This window comes from Sinohyriopsis cumingii, chromosome 3 (genome assembly GCF_028554795.1).
Source record: "Sinohyriopsis cumingii isolate HCF-2022 chromosome 3, ASM2855479v2, whole genome shotgun sequence".
NCBI lineage: Eukaryota > Metazoa > Mollusca > Bivalvia > Unionida > Unionidae > Sinohyriopsis > Sinohyriopsis cumingii.
The window spans coordinates 7,765,830-7,784,981 of NC_142963.1; the positions used below are offsets into that span (position 1 = coordinate 7,765,830).

General features: G+C 34.6%; 1 protein-coding gene across 6 annotated transcripts in view; it reads left to right on the forward strand.

The window, feature by feature from the left end:
* Positions 1–19,152, forward strand: part of LOC149802433 (phosphatidylinositol N-acetylglucosaminyltransferase subunit Q-like) — a 63,086-nt gene that overhangs the window by 19,172 nt on the left and 24,762 nt on the right. For all 6 annotated transcript variants that reach the window (XM_089951647.1, XM_089951651.1, XM_089951652.1 and 3 more), the window contains 3 exons: positions 7,795–7,915; positions 10,467–10,593; positions 14,634–14,787. In XM_089951647.1, the coding sequence (XP_089807773.1) occupies positions 7,795–7,915; positions 10,467–10,593; positions 14,634–14,787 (402 nt within the window). The remainder of the gene's footprint in view (positions 1–7,794; positions 7,916–10,466; positions 10,594–14,633; positions 14,788–19,152) is intronic.

A 19,152-nucleotide genomic window follows, 5' to 3' on the forward strand; every position in this document is an offset into this window, starting at 1 on the left:
TGACTGGAGGAAATGATATGGTCCTGTTCTGACTCTTTGATTATTGGCAATAGCCCTGATAAATTTCTGACAGTATTTGTTCATCAAGTAAGTACTGCCTATTCCCAAACCTTGTCCATAATTTCAGATAGTCAGTATAAGGGCATCCATGTTTCTCGACAAAATGAACATTTCTAAACATGACACATAGTATTTCAAAGGCTGCTTTATTCAGCAATGTAACAGACTCCTTACTTTCAGAACTGGCAGGGGCTGCTGTCTCAGACCATGGGTTCTGATTCTACCAATTTTATAAGTTATTGCTGTCAACTACAAATGTTCCCAATCATATTATATCCATAACAAACTAAATATGTCATCTCATCCTTCTTCTTCCTGTGCGTTAGCCACTGAACTTCCTGTGACCAAGTATCTTGGAATTTTCATTCTTTTTTTATTTTATCCTATACATTTATTTCAAGTATCTTTTTTTATTTGGGGTTTGGGGTGGGGGGCAGATAGACACTATAACAAAATCTCATTTTTCAAACACGTAAAACCACATAAGAAGTCTAAATGCTTGATGCTCTTTTATGATTAACAAAGTAAGCACCCAAAGGCAATTTACAAAACCATTTAAAAACGTTATTTAAATCTTTGTACAAAGATCATTTGGCATTTACAATCATTCTCATTCCATTTTCCCACAGCTACAGAATATTCTCCTTATCTGTTACAATGCTGTTTATTTGAATCTTTCCAACATTAGATGTGATGGCAAGCACACTTGAACTCTCCCCATTGTTATTTAGTCAAATAATTTTTAATTTTTCTTCTAAAGTAAGAATTTTCCATTTATGTGAGGACATTTAAAAGTTTTAGTATGATTTATTCCCATGTTGCTAATTGTGCTGCAATTTAATCATGCACACAAAACTTTTGTAGAGTACATGAAATGCATTGTTTATAAAGGAAGTGATACATGTACTGTCACATGATTATTCAGTCTTCGCCTGATACCCAGTTTTGTTCATGGTTAATTTCTCTTTGTGAAGCTTTATTTAGCCTCTAGTAGTTGTTACGTGTATTTAATTTGCATTGTTTGTTCGACTGATCTGGTGGCATTAGTGGTTCAAGCATCTGCCTTGGATGCAGGAGGTTGCGGGTTCAAGCCCCAGACAAGTCTTGCAAAAGACATAAAAATGGTACTAACAGCTACTTTGCTTGGTGCTCAACATTAAGACGTTAGTGTTAGGACTGGTTGGCCTGGTGTCAGGATAATGTGACTGGGTGGGACATCATGCTACATGCCTGCGGCATGATGCCCCAGTGCAAGACATCACTATAAACTGCCACACTGCAGACATCATAGTGATATCACTGAAAAATTGTTAAAGCTATGTTAAAAATTCAAAATACACACACACACACACATTGTATGTTCATTAGTTTTTTAAATAATTTTTTATTTTCATTATATGCTATGAATAACTGTATGGACTATCTTGTCCACAATCAAGCTCATTTTCTACCTGACATGAATCATTGATTTTGACCTTCCAGTAAACATGTTTATCTCAATTTGGAGACTAGAACTTTGGAAATTTTGCCATAAAATAACAGGTCTACCTGTTGTTTATGAAATTTTATATAATTTGGAGACTAGAACTTTGGACTTTTTGCCATGAAATGACTGGTCTACCTGTTGTTTACTACATTTTATATAATTTGGAGACTAGAACTTTGGACATTTTGCCATGAAATGACTGTTCTACCTGTTGTTTACTACATTTTATATAATTTGGAGACTAGAACTTTGGACTTTTTGCCATGAAATGACTGGTCTACCTGTTGTTTACTACATTTTTATATAATTTGGAGACTAGAACTTTGGACATTTTGCCATGAAATGACAGGTCTACCTGTTGTTTACTACATTTTATATAATTTGGAGACTAGAACTTTGGACATTTTGCCATGAAATGACTGGTCTACCTGTTGTTTACTACATTTTTATATAATTTGGAGACTAGAACTTTGGACTTTTTGCCATGAAATGACTGGTCTACCTGTTGTTTACTACATTTTTATATAATTTGGAGACTAGAACTTTGGACATTTTGCCATGAAATGACTGGTCTACCTGTTGTTTACTACATTTTTATATAATTTGGAGACTAGAACTTTGGACATTTTGCCATGAAATGACAGGTCTACCTGTTGTTTACTACATTTTATATAATTTGGAGACTAGAACTTTGGACATTTTGCCATGAAATGACTGGTCTACCTGTTGTTTACTACATTTTTATATAATTTGGAGACTAGAACTTTGGACATTTTGCCATGAAATGACAGGTCTACCTGTTGTTTACTACATTTTATATAATTTGGAGACTAGAACTTTGGACATTTTGCCATGAAATGACAGGTCTACCTGTTGTTTACTACATTTTTATATAATTTGGAGACTAGAACTTTGGACTTTTTGCCATGAAATGACTGTTCTACCTGTTGTTTACTACATTTTTATATAATTTGGAGACTAGAACTTTGGACATTTTGCCATGAAATGACAGGTCTACCTGTTGTTTACTACATTTTATATAATTTGGAGACTAGAACTTTGGACATTTTGCCATGAAATGACAGGTCTACCTGTTGTTTACTACATTTTATATAATTTGGAGACTAGAACTTTGGATGTTTTACCATGAAATGACAGGTCTACCTGTTGTTTACTACATTTTATATAATTTGGAGGCTAGAACTTTGGAAATTTTGCCATGAAATGACAGGTCTACCTGTTGTTTACTACATTTTTATATAATTTGGAGGCTAGAACTTTGGAAATTTTGCCATGAAATGACAGGTCTGCCTGTTGTTTACTACATTTTATATAATTTGGAGACTAGAACTTTGGAAATTTTGCCATAAAATAACAGGTCTACCTGTTGTTTACTACATTTTATATAATTTGGAGACTAGAACTTTGGACATTTTGCCATGAAATGACCGGTCTACCTGTTGTTTGCTACATTTTTATATAATTTGGAGACTAGAACTTTGGACATTTTGCCATGAAATGACAGGTCTGCCTGTTGTTTACTACATTTTATATAATTTGGAGACTAGAACTTTGGAAATTTTGCCATGAAATGACAGGTCTGCCTGTTGTTTACTACATTTTATATAATTTGGAGACTAGAACTTTGGATGTTTTACCATGAAATGACAGGTCTACCTGTTGTTTACTACATTTTTATATAATTTGGAGACTAGAACTTTGGATGTTTTACCATGAAATGACAGGTCTACCTGTTGTTTACTACATTTTTATATAATTTGGAGACTAGAACTTTGGACATTTTGCCATGAAATGACTGTTCTACCTGTTGTTTACTACATTTTATATAATTTGGAGACTAGAACTTTGGACATTTTGCCATGAAATGACCGGTCTACCTGTTGTTTACTACATTTTATATAATTTGGAGACTAGAACTTTGGACATTTTGCCATGAAATGACAAGTCTGCCTGTTGTTTACTACATTTTATATAATTTGGAGACTAGAACTTTGGATGTTTTACCATGAAATGACAGGTCTACCTGTTGTTTACTACATTTTATATAATTTGGAGGCTAGAACTTTGGAAATTTTGCCATGAAATGACAGGTCTGCCTGTTGTTTACTACATTTTTATATAATTTGGAGGCTAGAACTTTGGACATTTTGCCATGAAATGACAGGTCTACCTGTTGTTTACTACATTTTATATAATTTGGAGACTAGAACTTTGGACATTTTGCCATGAAATGACAGGTCTACCTGTTGTTTACTACATTTTATATAATTTGGAGACTAGAACTTTGGATGTTTTACCATGAAATGACAGGTCTACCTGTTGTTTACTACATTTTATATAATTTGGAGGCTAGAACTTTGGAAATTTTGCCATGAAATGACAGGTCTGCCTGTTGTTTACTACATTTTTATATAATTTGGAGGCTAGAACTTTGGAAATTTTGCCATGAAATGACAGGTCTGCCTGTTGTTTACTACATTTTATATAATTTGGAGACTAGAACTTTGGAAATTTTGCCATAAAATAACAGGTCTACCTGTTGTTTACTACATTTTATATAATTTGGAGACTAGAACTTTGGACATTTTGCCATGAAATGACCGGTCTACCTGTTGTTTGCTACATTTTTATATAATTTGGAGACTAGAACTTTGGACATTTTGCCATGAAATGACAGGTCTGCCTGTTGTTTACTACATTTTATATAATTTGGAGACTAGAACTTTGGAAATTTTGCCATAAAATAACAGGTCTACCTGTTGTTTACTACATTTTATATTATAATTTAGAAATAGACTTCTAAAGTTTTAGCTTGTAAACATTTGATCTTCAAGAAGGAAACTTTCCTTTAGGTAATAGTTTTCTTTAACACAGTAACCCCTGGAGGTTTTTGTCATCTTCGCCTGAAATTCGAGTAGGAAACACATTTTGAAAGCTATTTTTGAATAGATCAGAAAACATAAAATCCCAGTTGATCTTTCAATAACATACTGCCTAGATGTGTTAGAAACATCGTTTATCATTGGCTATTTGGCTCGCGCATGAGCAGAAGGGTAAAAGTTGGAGTTCTTTTTTTTATTTTTCTAAATGGAGCCATTATTTTTGTATCAAGACCACTCTTTTCTCCAAATGGCCATCTTATCCTACTTTTTCTAAAGGTTCATCTGTCTGTTTGCAGTTCATACCAGTTTGCTTTAGATCCAAAAAGTCTAAAATCCGGACACAAAATTGGATTTTGACTATGGGCAAAATTTGGGTAGAAAAAAATTGGGTCCAAAAAATTTGGTTTTTCCCTCTGTATTTTGTAGTGCAACTAGAAATTTCAGATTATTTGGTATCATTGTAGAGCTACATCTGTCTACCTTTCTATAATACCACCCACTTTAGTGTATCATGCATGACCATGACGCTACAGAGTTCGTCAGTAGGCTACTACCTCCTGCCACTTTAACACGTTGCTAGGGGTTAATGTGTTAATATAAAATGCTAATTGTGACCTGAGGTCAAGTAGAGGACTATATAATCTTGTTTTTCTTGTAATTAATTATTCATGCTGTAAGATCTTAGCACAGACAGCTGCATCATTGTTGTGGCCAGTAATTCTTTTAAGCTGGAATTCATTTAGTCAAATTATTTAATTTAAGTGATTCTTATCTGGAAATACAAAGTACTCAAACATAACGTTCTTGGAAATAGAGTCATGATTTTACAATGCAGTTTCCAATAAGGAAATATTTTTCTTGGATTGTATTATTTTGTTCCAACAAAATACTGTTGGCACATCACCATTACACAGGCCATCACGGGCACATCAACCTTCCAGTATTGGATTTAATTTAACCCCTCAAATTCAAATGCACAAACCATCTTTAAAAAAGATGGCTGAAACCTTTTCATTAAAGGCAAAGAAGTGCGTTCAGATGAATTGGGTTGTTCCACTTGATGTGATTTACCTATGCAAATTAATTATCTGCCACACAGCAGCTCTTCAAAGTATATGAGACACAAAATCACCCTCGCAATTGTCAGTCAGTTAAGTAATAGTAATCTGTGGAGCAGTGGTTGTTTATCATTGATCCTTTGTATGATTGCATGTGTGATGACTGTATTAGCTGTATGATTGCATGTGTGATGACCATATTAGCAGCTGTATGATTGCATGTGTGATGACCATATTAGCTATGTGAGTCATGTGTGATCACCGTATTAGCTGTATGATTGTAAGTGTGATGACCATATTAGCTGTATGAGTGCATGTGTGATGACCATATTAGCTGTATGATTGCATGTGTGATGACCATTATAACTCTATGGTTGCATGTGTGATGACCATATTAGCTGTATGATTGCATGTGTGATGACCGTATTAGCTGTAAGATTGCATGTGTGATGACCATATTAGCTGTATGATTGCATGTGTGATGACCATATTAGCTGTATGATTGCATGTGTGATGACCATATTAGCTGTATGATTGCATGTGCAACAACCATATTAGCTGTATGGTTGCATGTGTGATGACCATATTAGCTGTATGATTGCATGTGTGATGACCATATTAGCTGTATGATTGCATGTGTGATGACCATATTAGCTGTATGAGTGCATGTGTGATGACCATATTAGCTGTATGATTGCATGTGTGATGACCATATTAGCTGTATGATTGCATGTGCAACAACCATATTAGATGTGTGATGACCATATTAGCTGTATGAGTGCATGTGTGATGACCATATTAGCTGTATGATTGCATGTGTGATGACCATATTAGCTGTATGATTGCATGTGCAACAACCATATTAGCTGTGTGATGACCATATTAGCTGTATGAGTGCATGTGTGATGACCATATTAGCTGTATGATTGCAAGTGTGATGACCATATTAGCTGTATGATTGCGTGTGTGATGACCATATTAGCTGTATGATTGCATGTGCAACAACCATATTAGCTGTGTGATGACCATATTAGCTGTATGAGTGCATGTGTAATGACCATATTAGCTGTATGATTGCATGTGTGATGACCATATTAGCTGTATGATTGCATGTGTGATGACTGTATTAGCTGTAAGATTGCATGTGTGATGACTGTATTAGCTGTATGATTGCATGTGTGATGACTGTATTAGCTGTATGATTGCATGTGTGATGACCGTATTAGCTGTATGATTGCATGTGTGATGACCGTATTAGTTGTATGATTGCATGTGTGATGACCATTATAACTATGATTGCATGTGTGATGACTGTATTAGCTGTATGATTGCATGTGTGATGACCGTATTTGCTGTATGATTGCATGTGTGATGACCGTATTAGTTGTATGATTGCATGTGTGATGACCATTATAACTCTATGATTGCATGTGTGATGACTGTATTAGCTGTATGATTGCATGTGTGATGACCGTATTAGCTGTATGATTGCATGTGTGATGACCGTATTAGTTGTATGATTGCATGTGTGATGACCATTATAACTCTATGATTGCATGTGTGATGACCGTATTAGCTGTAAGATTGCATGTGTGATGTCCGTATTAGCTGTATGATTGCATGTGTGATGACAGTTATAAATATATGATTGCATGTGTGATGACCATATTAGCTGTATAATTGCATGTGTGATGACCGTATTAGCTGTATGATTGCATGTGTGATGACCATATTAGCTATGTGATTGCATGTGTGATGACCATATTAGCTGCACAGAGGAGATATCATCAAGTCATTCATTGCATAGCTATGGGACTGTTTATTTAGGCTATAGGCATATATTGTTTTGTCAAAAAAGGTCTCAATTTTTAAAATATTTTTTATCAGATTTACTAGAAATCAGTTTTTAGAAATGACATTAATGGGCAGAGGGGGTTGGAAATCATTAATCATTTTTTTTCATGCAATTTGATCTGGCAAATTAGGACTTTGAAACATCTTTTTCATGTTTGAAAAATTACACAAAATATGGTGGCACATAAATAGATAAGACAAATTATGGCAAGCTGAATTAGCAGGATAAATTGTGTTCCTAAAATTACAACATAACTGTGGGGAATAATTTAATTTACGAATCAAAAACAGTATTTCACTGCAACCATGAAAACATACAGATTATTGATTTGTTTTTTAAAAAAAATGTTTTCCAGTGTATTTAAACAGGTTTGAATGAAGAGGGTTACATGCAATTATACACTTTAAATATATTTATTATCTTTTTTTGCAGGTACATGAATGTGTATGTAAGACAGGCCATTGACACAGTACTTGGGATCATACTAATGCTGTACCTCATGCAAGGGGACAGGTGTGACACACTGGCCATGGCTCTACACAGCTGGGCAGAGGTATCTACTGAAGATACACATGTGTGACTAAAAGGCATCAGCCATAGACTGAACACCCATTAAAGATATATATACACATGACTAAAAGGCATTAACAATAGACTGAACACCCTGTACAGATGTATACATATATGGCTACAAGGCATTAGCAATAGACTGAAAACCCTGTAAAGATATATACACACATGACTAAAAGGCACCAGCCATAGACTGAAAACCCTGTAAAGATATCAGCCATTGACTTTAGCCCATGTAAAAATATATACACACATGACTAAAAGGCTATAAATGGGGCATTTAGTAATACAGATTTACATATATTACAATAAATGTGGCACATTGCATCTGTCATGAATTTCATGAATGTACAATTTCATCTCCATCATGCTGCATGGAGGGGTCACATTGTGTTACTGATGTCCATCTGTCACATTAAGTTTATCACATTACATCTGTCTTGAATTTCATGACTGTACAATTTTGTCTCCATCATTTTGTATGGAGGGGTCACATACTGTTACTGATGTCCATCTGTCACATTAAGTGTAACACTTTACATCTGTATGGAATTTCATGACTGTACAATTTTGTCTCCATCATGTTGTATGGAGGGGTCACATTGTGTTACTGATGTCCATCTGTCACGTTAAGTGTAACACTTTACATCTGTCTTGAATTTCATGACTGTACAATTTTGTCTCCATCATTTTGTATGGAGGGGTCACATACTGTTACTGATGTCCATCTGTCACATTAAGTGTAACACTTTACATCTGTCTGGAATTTCATGATGGTACAATTTTGTCTCCATCATGTTTTATGGAGGGGTCACATAGTGTTACTGATGTCCATCTGTCACATTAAGTGTAACACTTTACATCTGTCTGGAATTTCATGATGGTACAATTTTGTCTTCATGTTGTATGCAGGAGTCACATAGTGTTACTGGTGTCCATCTGTCACATTAAGTGTAACACTTTACATCTGTCTGGAATTTCATGATGGTACAATTTTGTCTTCATCATGTTGTATGGAGGGTCACATAGTGTTACTGATGTCCATCTGTCACATTAAGTGTAACACTTTACATTTGTCTTGAATTTCATGACTGTACAGTTTTGTCTCCATCATGTTGTATGGAGGGGACATATTGTTATCAGTATACGTCAGATACAATAATGTCATAAGTTTTATTTTATGCTGAATAACTTTGCAGGATATTATGTTTTAAAATCAAATATATTTTCTGTTTTGAATCAAATGTTTTTTGACATTATATTAAGAAGACTTCAAGTTTAGACATTTTCTAAAATATTTTGAGTACAGACCCTGATTGCCCTTGCTTATTGAACCAAACTGTCTTCATTATCACATAGGTAGGGGCATGTTTCCTGTTTTTAAAATAGACATGGGAAACATAACCAAACTGTCTTCATGATCAGATAGGTAGGGGCATGTTTCTGACATGGGTATATTTCCTGTTTTTAAAATAGACATGGGAAACATAACCAAACTGTCTTCATTATCAGATAGGTAGGGGCATGTTTTTGACATGGATATAGTTCCTGTTTTTAAAATAGACATGGGAAACATAACCAAACTGTCTTCATTATCGCATAGGTAGGGGCATGTTTCTAACATGGATATGTTTATTGTTTTTAAAATAGACATGGGAAACATAACCAAACTGTCTTCATTATCACATAGGTAGGGGCATGTTTCTGACATGGATATGTTTCCTGTTTTTAAAATAGACTTAGGAAACATAACTGAAAGAAAGACACAATACTGATAACATCTTCATAAAAATGAATTTTTAAAAATTTGGTGTTTTATAGTTCAGTGGTTTGGTTTGGTGTTTTATGATGCAGATGTTTGGTTTAGAGTTGTATGGTACAGATGTTTGGTTCATTGTTTTATGGTACAGAAACATAAGTAGTTTATTTACTGTTGAGTTACATTAGTACAGTAATTACAATAAATTTAGAATTTGAAAATGTTCTCTTTGAATTCATTTTATCAGTTTTACACAACTTTGTAATTATGACATGGAGAATGACTTTGTTATTAGAGACCATCTCACAAGATTAATATTAGCAGTTGTGTACAAAGCACCTTACAGAGAAAAAGATAATATCAGCTATTTGTTATTGTAAATGTCAAGATGTTTTGTGAGCACAGTATTTTAGAGAAATTACAAAGGAAAGTTTTGTTTTGAAAAAAATAATAAAGCAATAAGCACAATTTACTTGCTAGCATACTGCATTGACTATTGTAATAAACATTTTATAACACTATCAGTTTATAATTGACTATTACTACATGGGACATAAATGAGTTTTTTTTAAAGGTTACATTAGTACAGTGATTGGAAAAGTTAAATGCTATTTGGGATTCTTGCATGTATTTATTTTTTTTTAAATATTAGCTCTAGAAGGATAGTTGGATTATTTAGTTAATATTCTTAGTAAACAGAACATTTTTTCATGTCAGTTGTTATGATGATTGCTTATTTTAGCTCAGTTGACAAATTGTTTTTTCTTTCTTTCAGCATGTGGCTGGTGAACTGAAGATTCTACTGAACTGGTTAATGGGGTCACCTGCGGGGCTTAAATTAAATAGTCAACTTACACATTTTATGGGACATTTCTTCCTTTACCACATTTACTTATGGAAAGGTTTGTAACATCAACTGATCTCAATTTAACCATCATGATGACAGGGTGTTAATGTCATTAGGGGTGATCTTAATTTAAACATCATGATGGCAGGGGTGTTAATGTCATAATGGGTGGTCTTTATTTAACCATCATTATGACACGGGTATTAATGTCATAATGGGTGGTCTTAATTTAAACATCATGATGACAGGGGTGTGGTGTTATCCTTATTTAACCATCATGATGACAGGGGTGTTAATGTCATAATGGGTGATCTTAATTTAAACATAATGATGACATTATTAAATGATTGAAAACACTAAAAAAGTAATTAAAATGGTTGCAAAAATAAAGTAGAGGGTCATAAGAAGCTAAATTTCTTTGTTTTTACTTGCTTTGGATGCAGTGAAATTTATAATTCTGCCAGAAACTTAATGCTTGTAATTATCTCATTAGTTTTCCCACCCCAATGCTCTTGAATCCTGAATGCTTACCATTGTATATAAATATTGGATGGTCATAAACACAGGAACCTGAGATTGTTTTGTCATTTTTGTTTCATCAATCTCAGCAGAAGATCGACATACTGATCATATAGGTATTCTTGTGTCTCTTCATCCATCTGTAATCTGTCCACAACTAAGGTCAGTGTCCACATGTAAATCTGTCCCCAACCTGAATTAAGGTCAGTGTCCATCTGTAATCTGTCCACACCCGAAATTAAGGTCAGTGTGCATCTGTAAATCTATCCACGCCGAAAATTAAGGTCAGTGTGCATCTGTAAATCTATCCATGCCCTAAATTAAGGTCAGTGTGCATCTATAAATCTGTTCACACACTGAATTAGGTTCAAGTTTTTACCCTTGTAGCTAAATCAAAAGCAGCCTCAACAGAAAGGGAGTCATTTGTTTTATAGAATCCGTATATACACTATGATATTATTCTGAGGTCCATGCCTAGCCATGCTTGATAAATTTGCTGTCTTGTAGCTTTTATTCAGTATTGTTGAAGTAATGCAAGCTTTCCAGTGATGAAGATTCACTACCTTGGAATTTACTATTACTTTTTTTCAGTATAAGCCGATGTCAGTTGGAAAGGGTGTCATTTGAGAAAATATTCCTAATGTCAATTTGACCTTTTGAGCAAATTATTCAGATATTATGTCAATATTGTGTTATGTTGATATGATAAATAGTTTATTATTGACCCTTATAAAGAGTTATGCTTATGATTGGTATTATAAGTCGACAAACACAGAATCCTTACTAAGCTAAATCATGGCTTTTAATCAGGCTTTTCTCCTGAATCACAATTACTGGTCACTTTATGTGATCTCCTACAGTCCATCAACTGAAAACAGCAAGTTGATGTTGCAATTTTTGACTTCTCTAAAGCTTTTGACACAGTCCCACACAACAAATTTCTTCATAAAATACACTGCTACGGAGTGTAGGGACAACTCGACTCCTAAGAGACTGTGTCGAGGACATTGTCAGTGAAGGTGATTACTCCAAGAGCATTACGATTGACTCTGATGTATCTGAGGACATGGTATTCAGTCCCCTATTGTTTCCTGTGCCACATAAATGATCTGTCAGAGCGCATCTCCTCACAAGTTAGACTCTGATGATTGTTAGCTCTATATAACCATCAAAACTATCCAAGGTCATGAAATTCTTTAACCTCATTGAATTAGAAAAGTGGGTCTCAACATGGGGCATGCAATTTAAAGCTAAGAAAAGTCTATACACTGGGCATTAGGAACAAAGAGTCACAAAATTTTACCAAATAAACTGCATCTTTCTACAACAGATAATGACTAGTCCATACCTAGGGGTTTTCAGTCAGAGGATCTCCAAATGGGGAACGCCTATCAACAACAAATGCTGTAAAGCAGACTCTTCATTGGGGTTCTTAAAATGGAATTTAATGAACTGCCCTCATGAAAGTAGAAATCAGTGATCAACACTTGAGTATGGCTTGTATATATGTGACCCCTACCACACTGAACATATACAATCCATAGAAAGGATTCATGCCAAGCTGCACGATTTATTCAGATGGATTATAGATCTTGTGATGACGCTGTGTATCTAGGATGCATGCTACAAGTTCTGGAACTCTCTAACCTTCAACAATGATGCAAGTTCAATAGGCTTACCTTCCTAGTCAAGAAGGGATTGGTATGGTACTGGCAGTAGGCACTGATGATTACTTAATCAAACTCAAGCCAAAAAGATGCATTTTCACACAGACTTTGAAACTAAAAACGTTGTAGACGATCATGTTATTAATTATTCTGCATGTTGTTAAAAGTTTGAATATGGAATAATTTAGAAACTCTTTCTTCATAAAAACTGTTGTGGTTTGGAACTGCCTCAATGAGAATGTGTTGAACATCATGCTAATGGAAGCTTTCAAGTCAGCACCTCTCAAGAACTACTAAGATGAGAACTCCCCCTTAGTTAGATACCAGTATTGGTTTCTTCTATGTACAGATACAGATATCAGTACAGAAATGAGAACGTGTTGACATGGGACCTATAAACATAACCAGCAATTGTCAAAATGACACTGTGCCAGCAGCGGTGAAATTCTGTCTTTTGTAACAGAAGTACATCAGAATCTAGACTTGTGATAGATTGCTTATGTAACAGAAGTACATCAGAATCTAGACTTGTGATAGGTTGCTTTTGTAACATCAGAATCTGGACATGTGATAGACTATGTTTGTAACAGAAGTATGTCATAATCTGGACTTGTGATAGATTGCTTTTGTCTCATCAGAATCTGGACTTCTTAAATACACTGGCTCTGTATACTGTATATACTTGCTTAAAAGTTGAGTCCAACTTTGAGCTGCACATGCCCAGATCTGCTGACACTTAATGTACTGGCAAATATGGATCTATGCAGTTTGTTAGGAATAATGATTAGAACAAACAACATAGACCCTGATCTGCTGGCACATTATGCAGTGGCAGATTGGAGTCTTTGTTGGTTTCATATAAGCAAGTATAGATGGTATATTCATTGTCAGTTAGCTTCAAGGCGTGTATCTGGAAAATAGTTTACTCTGATTGGTTACAGTCTCCTGTGGTTGAAAATGTAATCAGATCTGTGAACAATTTAGACAGTTTCAAACAAGTACTGATGTTAGGGTATTTTCTTCTATTCTTTGTTAATTTTCAAGTTAAGATGAATTTTGGTTTTCACTTTAGCAAAAACGAGCATTTTCAGAGATTGGAAACATGTTTAAGTTTTTTGCAAAAGATGAATCCAGAAATGTAACTTCATTTCTCTGTGCTTATGTTCCATTCAGTAAAAAAAATGTCATTCCTCATGCTAAAATATGTACATTTTTCTGGATAAATGAAATATGCTTGTCTAAAAAAAATCAAAGTCCACAACTGACCTTAAAGTCATGTAAAAGTGTACCAAAGTTGAAACATTCATTTTCTCAATGATAAGCTGCCCAGCTGAGGTAAACCACTTCTTGGGTATCTAGCTAGGAAGGAATCAAATTGTAAATGTTTTCCTAAATTTTATTACATAAATAATAATTTTCCAACAGTCCATAATGGTTTACACAGTTTGATCTTTGTCAGCAAAACACAGTACAAGTGCTAAAAATAGTTAACAGTATGCATGTATATGTGATTTACTTGAGCACATTTTTATGAATCAATGAGAATTGTAAAATTCTTTATTTTAGGAAATTAATTGTTGTTAATCTGTCACCAGTATCTGAAGTCTGATTAAATGGCTTTGCTACGATGTTGGTTTTAAACTCTTTTCCAGCTGTGGAACAAACATCATTGTAAATCCACAAATACCAAGATCCTATTGACAGATTCCCAAGTCAACTTATATATTCCTCCCAAGATCTAGACCTTTTTAAAACAAAGAGTCTCAAGGTTTTTTTAATAATAACTAACACACTGTATCTGTACACAATGATATTAACACTACATTTGTAACTATAAATCTCTCTATCTGTACACTATAACACTGTATTTGTACACACTATAACTAACACACTATGTCTGTACTTTCAGGATATCTTTACTTGCTGAAGTCAATTCTGGGTCAACTCATCTGGTATTCTTCGATCACAGGCATACTGGGAATGTCCATCCAGGTGGCACTGTTTCAGGACATCTTGTCCACACTCACCATCCATATATACTGTTTTTATGTGTATGCTGCCAGGTAATTAAGGACAAATTTTTGTGCTTCACATGCAGGATATCTTTTTCAGCCTTTAGTTGATGGAACGTTACACATTTCATCATCAGTATAGTAGGTATATCAAGCTGTCCTAGCCGACCAGGTCAGTGGGCTGCCAGCAGGACAAAAGTCAAAATTTTGCACATTTTGAACAATAAATTTTATGCCATCACTATTCATAAAATCAATAACTATATTCATTTATCACAATAACTACTTTTCTTCTATCATTCTATGCATAAGTCTTTTTTTTTCTTTTTTTTTCATATATAAAAATATGTTTGTTTGAGGTATGTAAATGGCATAATTTGTGCAGTAGCAGTTCTTTCGGATGTCGAAATTTTACCTACATGCAATTGGATAGCGATAAAATTGTGACCTTTAACCTTTCTGTCTGTAAACATGATTCACCAAAAGGTAAATGGGCTCTGTTACCCGTCTTTATTTCTTTTCAATTTGTTTCTTTTGGCTTTTGATTTTGAGCAAGGTCCAAAATTTTGGATATGTGTTTATTAATGATGAAAAGGCATTGTAAATCTAGCTAGCTATAGACTGGCATTTTAGTACGTTCAAACTACAAGACCTATCCCCAATTTCCAATTTTTATATATCTAGATGGCATTTCTAATTTTTCCAGGCAGTAAATTTTCAGGTCAGCATCATTAAATGTAGCTAAAAGTATCTAATTCATTTTAAATGCTTCATGTGAAATGAATTAATTATGCCTCATTTAGGAAATCAAAGAACAAGCAGTGCTCAACCACAAAACAGGACCATTTTTTAAAAACAGAAAAAGTACACGAATTTTTAAAAATTCTTTTACTTAATATTTTTCTTTTGCTTTGTTGCATTCGTCCATTCAGGTGCATCTGAACTTTTTCTGACCTTACACATTTCAGGTTTATGAGTGGATTAAGAAATTTAAGAAACTATCTTGAGACTTCCTATCCTTGTACTGCTTCTTATGGGTAGGTGGCCCCGAGTGGCCGAGTGGTATAAAGCGCTCTCCATTACGGATCACTACCATCTCACCTCTGTCTGTGTGGGTTCGAGTCTCAGATTCAGCCAATGTGGGTATGTGAGAAAGCTTGCCAGTAGCTTCTCGTGGGTTGGTGGTTCTTTCCAGGGTTTTACTGGGTTCTTCCTCCACCATTAATACTGGTTGCCATGTATAGCCTATCGTGTGTTGAAAAATGGCATTAAACCCTACAACAACAACATCATATGGGTAGCTGTGCATTATGGTGACCAATATTACATTGGACAAATGTTTGAAGTACACCAACCTGATCTGGCACTCATACAGATTTCATGCCAGATGAAAACCAAAACCAACTGTTTCAAATGGCCAGCCACTGATGACATTGCCGAGGTTAAGTCACGTTTTGTGTTTGATAGGAACTTTAATGTTCAACCAGTTTCAAGGAATGGCCAAACTTGGAAAGTTGAAAATATTGGACACATTGTCACAAGATGAAGCCGGGTTGGGATTGGATTGGTGAAGACACCCAAAGCAACTGCGTTAATAAAGATGTTTATTTATAAACGCAAATTAAATATTAACAAATCTGACACCATTATAAACAAAAAAGATAAGGAAAATTATAAAGTTCCTAACATGGAACTTTCAACAACAAGTAACTCAATGAGAAAACTCAAACATGAATTTAACAAATGGAATTTCAAACAAACATGAAATAAGCCCTATCACCGATCAACAAAATAAAAGTATATGATCTACACCCCAATATAAACAAGGTCTTATTAAACACCAAGGGATATAGGGATATGTATAAATTTATGAATCTGTCGCTCATATAACGATATTGAAATGGGATTGCATGTAATTATGAATTTATTGTTCATATAACGATATTGAAATGGGAATGCATGTAAATTTGCTCAGATAGCAATAGTGAAAATAACAACATGGAACACATAATATATATAACTATCGTGGCGTCCATTTGACGTCCAAGATGTATCTCCTGTTCCATTCACTCTAGTCAATGGTCAGAGAAGTGCCCATGCACGGTCCACCCCTCTCAGTCTGTTGAAGGATCCCTCAAGAGCCCTCACATTCAACACAAACCCGATGGTCACGAAGCCTTGGTCACTCGCATCGAGAACACCATTACACTCTTCCGAACCAACGTCACCAGACACAGCGTACACATCACAAGAAACCACACAGAGCTCTGTGACTCCACATCAAACCATGTATAAGGCAGCTAAAATTATAACAACTAAACCGTGTAGTACATATGACACGGTTAAGTACTTCTGCATTGATGTATGTTGCGCATGCGTGCACATGAATTCGTTACAACAAATAGCTAACTCGAACCAGACTATAGTATTTCTAATATGGCGTTGTATAACCTAGGTATTGACTCTCTGTAGAATTTAGAATAAATTCTTAAACATCTAAAGTATGAAACAATTCTGTCATATAAAATGAATAGTAATAAAGAATACTTAAATTTCATTACCTCTACAGCTGGAGATTTGCTCCCGTAAAGAGGTAAGCTTCCTGACAAGACTTGTCGTAGTGTAATTCATATATAGAGAATTTGCTCTATATGTATACTAGCTGTGACAGATACGCGCAGCTAGGTACTTAGGTTTTTGCTGCAGGCAGTTTGCACATGCAGCATGGGTTGAGTTTCGCTCAGTATTTTGAAATAACTAGAGCCGAAAAAATATACCATCCTTGGGTGATGCTTTACGCGGCAATGAAACCCGAGTACATTTTTGATCACATATACATATTGATATAACTCGTACACAATTCCGTGACACACATTGACCAGCAAAATACAGCAGAATAAAATTCTCAAGCTTAAACTTTGTTAAAGCTGTTACTTTCCTAATTATTTTAAACAAAGGAGTCCTTTATGACATTACAGTTGTATCTACTGTCTGAAGTGTACATTATCTTCAAAACATTAGTCATAATGAAAGATTTTGATACTTTGTCAATGGTTCTTGCTTTGTAATCTATCTTTGCTTTATCATAATTATAGTTGCTTTATTAGTATGATGCATTAAAGCTGTAATATGCTCCATTTTGGTGCAAAAACTATCAAAATAAGTTACTAATTGATGAATTTGTAAACTTTTGAAAATTGTTGTTTTTGCCATTTTTGCCTATTTTCAGATATTGCTTCTGCTACCTCATGTTTACAAACAGAAACCTATTTTCACACTAATGTTGACATCTTTGTATATTGCGTGAATTTTTCATATAATACCCAGCACTTTGGTACAAGAAGTATTAAAATCTGTTAATTTAAAAAAAATTGTGACCTTGTAAAAATTGTCGCTTTGCAATTTTTTTGGACATTCAGATTTTTTCTCTTTTTCCAGATTTCTATGATCTGGTATGGCAAACGTTTCATACCCATTTGCCCCCCCAAAAATTGCTTTGTTTTCAGAAGGTTTTCTCACAGGAACATATTTTAATTTGCATTTAAATGTCATAGTTTTATTATAGCAAGGTTGCAAAGCCATGGAAAAGCACAATTTCTGGCTTTTCCAGTAAGGCCGCCCTCTGTAGTTTTACTGTTTTAGAGTGAACTTAATAAAAAGGATTTTTTGTGTATGATTGTAGTGCTTGCATTTCTTGAATCACAAGGAGCTTTTCTAGCTTTGCAGTAAATCCCACTGTTGTATAGCTGCAAATTATATTTTTTTTACTCATCCGAAGTTGATGGTAATTGCATTTTCAGTGAGGATCGCAAATTTCCCAAGTCTTTCAAAAAACTTTGAAAGGTCATTTCTTGAAAGTATTTGACCGATTTACATATTTTCTAAATTTTATTTTCATATTAAGGTCTTAAGGATGGTAACAACAGCTTAGTGCTTTTAATTGTATTTGCTGATATCCTAAAAGTGCTTGGAATACTGAAGTATAACCTTAGTACGTAGCTGTGCACTCTTTGGCATCTTAATATTATCATTTGGGTATGTCATTCATTCATGTTCCAGGAAGCTTGTTAGAATGGTCACACAGAAACCATTCATATGTCCCAGTAGACTTGTAAGCATGATTGCAGAAAATGACCTATGGGCCTATCAGTCATTCTTAGGAAGCTTGTCAGCATGATTACACATAAACCACCATAGGCTAGTTGACATGATTACGCAAAAGGCATCTATGTGTCTGTCATGAACTTGTATGTCCCAGGAGGCTTGTCAGAATGATTGTATTAAAAGCACCCTGAGGGTCTGTCATTTATTCATATGTCCCCATAGGCTTGCTAGCATGATTACACAAAAGCCACCTGAGGGTCTGTCATTTATTCGTATGTCCCCATAGGCTTGTTAGCATGATTACACAAAAGC